This window comes from the organism of the source record quoted next, unplaced genomic scaffold, assembly GCF_019419815.1.
Source record: "Pyrus x bretschneideri cultivar Hongxiangsu unplaced genomic scaffold, Pyrus_bretschneideri_v1 Contig53, whole genome shotgun sequence".
NCBI classification, from domain to species: Eukaryota; Viridiplantae; Streptophyta; class Magnoliopsida; order Rosales; family Rosaceae; genus Pyrus; species Pyrus x bretschneideri.
The window spans coordinates 1412853-1420426 of record NW_025999791.1 but is presented as its reverse complement, the minus strand read 5'-3'; the positions used below and the strand labels follow the sequence as shown (position 1 = coordinate 1420426).

Below are 7574 nucleotides of genomic sequence, written 5' to 3'. Positions count from 1 at the left end.
AGCTAAAATTAAAGGTCAAGGGAGAAATTGACATCTCTATACAAGTTCATGGGGCAAATCGACAAATATGCCTTCTTTATACCATTGTTATAACTTATATCGTTCGTACTTCCAACCCAAGGGGAGACTTCGAAGAGTCGACTTTCTATAGGCCCGAAGTACCTGTGACATGATAGTTTCCCAAAGGCCTATTACCCATAGGGCATACAAATCTCGCATTCCTTGAGATAATTTGTGATTTACTCACGATGTCAAGGGTAAAAACGTCATAGTAAGCGTATAGTACATATGTCTATTCTTCTATTAGATGTGGTTATAAATGTTATTTGGAAGAAGGTAATCCAACACATGACCTATGTTTAACCAAAAAAAGAAAAAAGAAAAAAAAAAACACATGACCTATGAATAAAAATCTTGTTAACCACATCAAGGGCAAGTCTCGGATGCATCGGAGCAACGTATATAGTTTCTAACTTTTTGTACGCTATTTTTGTATTATTGTCACCGAACACAGAGGTGATAATACATGCATGTTGTTGAAAAGAAAATAGAAAGATAAAATAAGAGAGAGACGAAAGTGAACAGCCATAATTCAGGTTAGTGAACATCCGATCATGGTATCGATCCAAAAATGAATAGTCACGTAGTAAATAATATTCCATAAAAAATGTCTTAACTAAGTACTTATTAGATATCGATTTATTTCAGGCCCTTCAAGGAAAGGAATTTTCATTTTTCAAAAAAAAAAAATAGGGACACCCTCTTGATCATTAGATTTGACTTTAATGAAATTATGTGACTGAGATTAAATCACAAGCCATTGAATCTCAACCATAGGATTTTATTAAAGCCAAATCTAACGGTCAAGAGGATGTCCCAATTTTTCAAAAAAAAAATAGGGATCCCTTCCCTTAAAGGTTTCCTTGATCTAAAAGTGAATAACCGCCTCATAAATAATATTACAACATTTGTTAGAAAAGGAGAAATGTTATGAAGCTATCTTAAAAATGTGACATCTTACGAATTTTTTATGGCATTACAGTTTAAAGTCAATTTATGTATCAACAAAATAAAATATTATAAAAAAATACGAAGTTACAGAGAATTCTTATAAACTTTTGAGAAATTTTTTTTTAGCAGTTTTCAAAGTACAAACACCCAACATCGCCTAAGACATTTTAGTTCCAAACAAAGGCACAAATCCATTGACTAGATCCCAAAGCTAGATCCCAAAGTTTCTAGAACTCATCAAACAGCCAACATTTTACATTCGGCCTTGGGGACCGCAAATTTTCAAAACCCTATACATACAACGGTGATTCCAACCCAAAATCCAAGCCCTGGGCCCTAGGCCATATCTACTATTTTGTGTTTTGTCCGCTGTGTCACCGTCGCTCATGGACCATCCAATCCAAACGCGTCACGTTAAACCTTCTGACTTCCGCACAGAAAATGATTGTCCGTCCTCCTATTTCTGGTGTCCTTCTGTGTCCTCTTATTTTATGTTGTTACGGTTAAATTATGTTAATATTTTATATTATTTTTTTATAGAGATAATAAGATAAAAATGAATAGTAATATAAACTATTGACGTGACTTAACCTGACCATACAAACAAAAAGGCACAGAAAGATAACAGAAGTAGGAGGGCAGACAATCCTTGTCCCTTCCGCACAAGAATGAATTGACCTTTCACTCACCACAGGTCAGGTTAGTGAAAATTTGAGGGTCCCATGCGGGAAGTGATTAACGTTTAAATTAGGAGGGGATGCAAGTGGGCCTTTACCATGACGGTATAAGTGCTGCCCGTTCTTTCAAAGCCCGTTAGTTTATAATCTAACATCTTACAAACCCACTGTATAAGTGGACAAATCTATTGTTTGAAAAAAAATAAAATAAAATAAAAAATTAGGAGGGGGATAATACTAGAAACACAAAATTTTTAAATCGAATTTTGTAAACTAAATAATGTGGATGTTGATGATTGATTTATTTTATATTTTTTCTAACAAACATATTATCTACTCTAAGGAGTGCTAGAGTGGGTTAAGCCTCACAATAGGCTAGTAATAATGTGGTTCAAATTCACTTTTAGCGAGAATCGAACTTAAGATTTTTACTTACAAGTGAAGATGAATACTACTAAAACGTAATGTTTATTATTACTTAAGTGTTGATTAGCAACTCAGTACTACGGTCTGGTGATATTTCTCTTCACTTGGAAGTCAGAGGTTTTGGGTTCGAATCTCGTTGATGGCGAATTCGATACCAAATTAGGCTGTTCATTGTGTGGCTTAACCGAACTCCCCCTTCCCTTAGTGTACAAATATTGATTTACTAAAAAAAAATGTTTATTAACGTGTTTATTTCTTATTAATGATACATTATTTGATTTGTAAATTTAATTTAAAATTTTCATGTCTCTAACATTATCTTGGAGGGGGTTCTACTTTCAAACTGAAGGGATCAAATTTTGTAATCTTTCTCAATAATGTTGTGTCTGCCACTACCCTGGATTTGTATTTAATTATTGTTAATCAGTTTATGTGTTTTAGTTCTCCCCCAATTGGTCAAGGTCTCTATGAAGGTCTTTATGAATTATGGGTGTATTGACAATGTGGGCACCGGCACACGACCCCCCCCCCCCCCCCCCCCCAAATGAATGGTCCTGTCCCAGTGTTCCTACAAAATAATGGAGGAAAAGCATGAGTCGCCTAAAAAGAAATATTCAAAAATTAGGTACTCTTTTATATCTTATGCTTGTTCAAAGTATAGATTCCTGTCATGGCAAATGTGAAAATATGTTTTTACGTCCAAGAAAAAATTGAATTTTTTTCATTGAAAAAGTATATGTTACTCTGAAAAAACAAGAGCCTAATATTGTACAATTAAGTGTTGTGGTCTCTTCAGAGAATTGGGATTTATTGGGAGATTTGATGTAATTAATTACTAATTTTGAGTCGTGAGGGAGGATGATTAGCAGATAAGCATAAGTTTATGAAGGAGCTCAAAAAGCGTAAATTTAATTGTAATTAGTTTTGAGGAATAAAAAGTTATGTATTAGTTTTGCTTGAGCTGTGTTTTTAGTAAGTTGTGAGCTTCGTTTATATAATACTTGAGTTGTGCGATTTCACTTTATAATCAATTAAGTTTCTTTTACAATGTTTAACACATACATTGATCGACAATCTTCAATGTTCATCATTCTAAACCTTACTTATTCATAACTTATACAAGATAATGACATTGAAACATACAAGTTACTTGATGAGTGAATTGAGTAGACAAATCTACCACTAACATGAATGGTAAACAAGTTTTTTATTTTATTTTTTATTTTACCATTATTACGGAAAGAAATGAAGGGTTCGAAACTTTTATAGTAATTTTGATGGTGGAAATTTTTTCAAAAAAAAAAGGTATAACTCAAAGAGTTAGGCCTGATTAGGAACAAAATATGTACTTTTTTGGAGTGCAAAAGGCAACCCCCAACAATGAGGCCACAAAACATGGTAGAGGAGGCCGGCGTATTAATTCAGTTAATTAACTTTTTCCCTCTTTATTTTATCCTTGCTCTTTACATGTGTCGCATCCTCATTGGTCCACAGCAGCAGTAGATCCCTCCTGTTTACTCAATTAATTCTCTCCAAACCTCCACGCGTCAAAAGCAGCAGCTAGTTAAATTAATCGAACCGTACGATTTTTTGGTCGAATAATCGAACCGTACGTTGTGTGGCATTTGAAGAGAAGATTTGGCACTCGTGTAATTACTCACCAATGACAGGGTCAAAGTCGTTAAATAATCCCCAGAGCTCGCATTGCATGCCCTTGTTCCCAAACATAGTAGAACTCACCTCCACTGTTTCTCTCTCTCTTTCTCTCTCTCTCTCTAAAACTCCACCTCCTTAGTTTCTCTCTCTAATTAGTGTGTCATTCACTTAGACGCTTCTCACACAACGCAGACTCTCTCTCCTCCCTCTCCTCTCTCTTTCTCTCTCTATAGGGGGCACCATTTCTGTCCACTCTCTTTCTCTCTCTCTCTCTCTAAACTCCCAACTCGCCCACTTTTCCCACATCTGCCTCCACATTCCACAAAAACCAAACACAACCACCGCATTCATGGCAGAGGTCACAAAGCAGCAGCACCTCCCCATCAACGGCGGAACTCTGATCTCTGACCTCAAGAGCCTCTTCTCTCTCTTCAAAACCAGAAGAACTGCGGCTTTTGCATATGGCTTCATGTTTGCTTTCGTCGCCTTTACTGTTTTCTTGGCCTTCAGTCCCTCACCCAACTACACTTATCCATGGTTCGCTAACATTTTCAGTACTTCCACTTCTACTACTTCCACTACTGGTTCCAGTTCTTCGTTTTCCTCCGTCTTCTTCCCCAACGGTACTTCTTCATCTCCGCCGCAGCAAAATCAATCCTTTTTTTCTCCTCCGTCGCAAACAGAGCCGTCTAGATCTGCTAACACCACCGCCGCCGCTCCCGCTGCCGCACAATCTGCCTCTGTGAATAAACAACCGCCTGTTTTGACAAACCAAACGCAACCCACAATTTTGAACCCAAATCAGACCTCAATTGTCGAGCCAAAATCTCTAGTCACACCCAAGAATAGTACTACTTCACCCGAACCGACAACCCTTTCGAAAAACCAGACTGACAGCACCCACAATTCTGATAAGGCCACGGTTTTTACGGCCAATCAAACGGGAAACACCGCCCCCAAAACCCCGGTGGCGGCTGGGAACGGAAGCTCCGATTTGGTGCCGAAATCGGGTTTGGAGGACAAGAGCGTTGCAGAGAAGGGTGTGGAGAAGAATATAACTGCTTCCCTGTTGAATAAACAGAGCAATGAAACGAAGTCCGGCGTGTCGGTGGAGCAGAGGAAGCCGGGGAGTGATGATTTGGTGAAGTCTTTGATGAATTGTGAGTTGTTACATGGAGAGTGGGTGAGGGACGATTCATACCCGCTGTACAAACCGGGTTCTTGTCCTCTGATTGATGAACAATTCAACTGTATTCTCAATGGTAGGCCTGATAAGGATTATCAGAAATACAAATGGAAGCCTAAGGATTGCACTTTACCAAGGTATGTGATCAATTTGTAACTTTACATGTTGGAAGTTTGATTTTTTGACCATTTTTTGAGTTTGAATAATATGGTATTTGAATTGCGTTTTGATCTACCTGAGATGCTTGTTGGGTAACTAGGTTTTGATTAATCGAAATTCATGTTGATCTGTTGTCGATTTTCGGCTTTAGGTATTGGAAATTCGGTTCTGATTTTAGCATTGAAAATGATCCATGACTCAGTCTTATAAGGGTTTTGCTTGACGAAGACTTGTTAATATGAAATGGTTTTTATGACCAGGTTGGACGGAAGTCATATGTTGGAGTTGTTGAGAGGAAAGCGCCTGGTATTTGTTGGTGATTCTCTGAACAGAAATATGTGGGAATCTCTGGTTTGCATCCTCAGAAACTCAGCGAAAGATAAGAGCAAGGTTTTTGAAGCAAATGGGAGAACCCATTTTCGTGGGGAAGCTTCATACTCCTTCATATTCAAGGTAGGATAATTCGATTAAGCATTTGTTCAACTTATTCTTATATTAGATGGAAGCAACATTTCCTCAAGTTAGTGAAACTTATGTGCTCCATTTCCTGTTTGGAACGAATGGATTGGCAGGATTATAACTGCACAGTGGAGTTTTTTGTGTCTCCCTTCTTAGTTCGAGAATGGGAAATGCCGGAAAAAGATGGATCAAAGAGAGAAACACTTCGTCTTGACTTGGTAGGGAGATCTTCTGAGCTATATAAAGATGCTGATGTCGTCATCTTCAACACCGGACACTGGTGGACTCATGAGAAAACCTCCAAAGGGTGAGTTTATTACTATTTTGATTCAAATTTTTTTTAGCATCTTAATTTGTTGTTTAAACTCTGGCCATTGGAACTAAAATAGCATAAAATTTGCAGGAAAGACTATTACCAAGAAGGTAGCCATGTCTATGGTGAACTGAATGTTCTTGAGGCGTTTCGGAAAGCATTAACTACATGGGCTAGATGGGTTGATGCCAAAGTTGATCCGAAGAAAAGTATCATCTTCTTTCGGGGCTATTCTGCTTCCCATTTCAGGTAAACTTGACGCAATCATAGTTTAACCTAGATAGTGTAGTGATAATGCGTTGCAGTATATCTTGCCTTCTATGATTTGGTTCAACTTCAAACTAAAGAGATTAGGCATTCTTATTTTCGTGCCGATGCTTAATTGCTTATGATATTTCATCAACATTACCAATTGAAAATTAAAGAAATGTGCATGAATATGTTCATTGCTGTCTCCTTCGAGATTTGTTAAAATTCAGCAACTCTTCAAGCTTTACGTACATGAAAATAATGGAGACTCGTATTTATTTTTCATCCTACAGCGGTGGGCAGTGGAATTCTGGTGGCCAATGTGACAGTGAGACAGTTCCCATCTTCAATGAGTCGTATCTGAGGCCGTACCTGCCCAAAATGGTGGTACTGGAGAACGTGTTGAGAAACATGAAAACCCATGTCACATATCTCAATATTACAAGAATGACAGATTTTCGGAAGGATGGGCACCCATCAATCTACCGGAAGCAAAAACTGTCTGAGGAAGAAAGGAGATCACCTACAAGCTTCCAGGACTGCAGCCATTGGTGCCTTCCTGGTGTTCCAGATGCTTGGAATGAGGTTCTCTATGCCGAGCTCCTAGTAAAGCTGTACCAAAATAAGCAGCAGCTACTGCAACAGCAGAAGAAGAGAGCATAGGTAAAAAGTTACAAAACTTAAAAAAACCACATTCATACATGCTCAAACTTTTGAGTGATCTAAATCACACTCAGCAGTATACTCTCTCTTTTTCCTGCCCTTTTTCGACGACATTATCGATATAAAAGCATCAAAGCATCCGAGGAAGAGTAACTTATTGCACAAATTATGTGATCAAAATACCAAACTTATTTATTTATATGAATGAAGAGAGCAAAGGGAAGAGAGAAGAGGGTAGGGAGTTATTTTGGCCAGTGATGCAATTTTCACTTGTAAATTTCTTTCATTTAGACTTAAAAAATCACAGGCTTGGAGAATTGTACATGTCTATACCCTATTAATTATTTAGTTTATTTTATTTTAATAATCTTGCTTATTCTTCATGTCATCCCTTATAACTAGTGAAATGAAACCCGCCCACTCTTTTTCTCGCCCTACACCTCCTGTTTAATTTTGTTCGTTGTTATCTTGTTTTTATATATTTCCTATTTTTTTTTTTTTATAGATTTAGCATGTCCGTGATGGATGTGATTGTTTGTATCTTAAAGTTGCAGTGTGTTTACTGCTTTTGAAGAGGACACATGCTATATAATTAATCTGTTAATACGTAGTTAAATAGTTGATTAGGTTTATGCTCAAGAACTGTTCCTAACATGTCACATGGGATGTTTGACCATAGATCAACATTGTCGTCAGGCAATTTAGGTTTCTTGTTTGAAATCTAATTTCTTAGCTGTTGACACGTCTAATTATATTATGGCTACCATTGACCACC

At 37.4% G+C, this 7574-nt stretch overlaps 1 protein-coding gene across 1 annotated transcript; it reads left to right on the top strand.

Moving 5' to 3' along the window:
- Positions 1–3837: 3837 nt before the first annotated feature.
- Positions 3838–7175, top strand: LOC103958830 (protein trichome birefringence). Its single transcript, XM_009371151.3, has 5 exons — positions 3838–5093; positions 5376–5568; positions 5688–5881; positions 5978–6136; positions 6430–7175. The coding sequence occupies exons 1-5, from the start codon at positions 4120–4122 to the stop codon at positions 6797–6799; spliced, it is 1890 nt and encodes a 629-aa protein (XP_009369426.2). The 5' UTR covers positions 3838–4119; the 3' UTR covers positions 6800–7175.
- Positions 7176–7574: the final 399 nt, after the last annotated feature.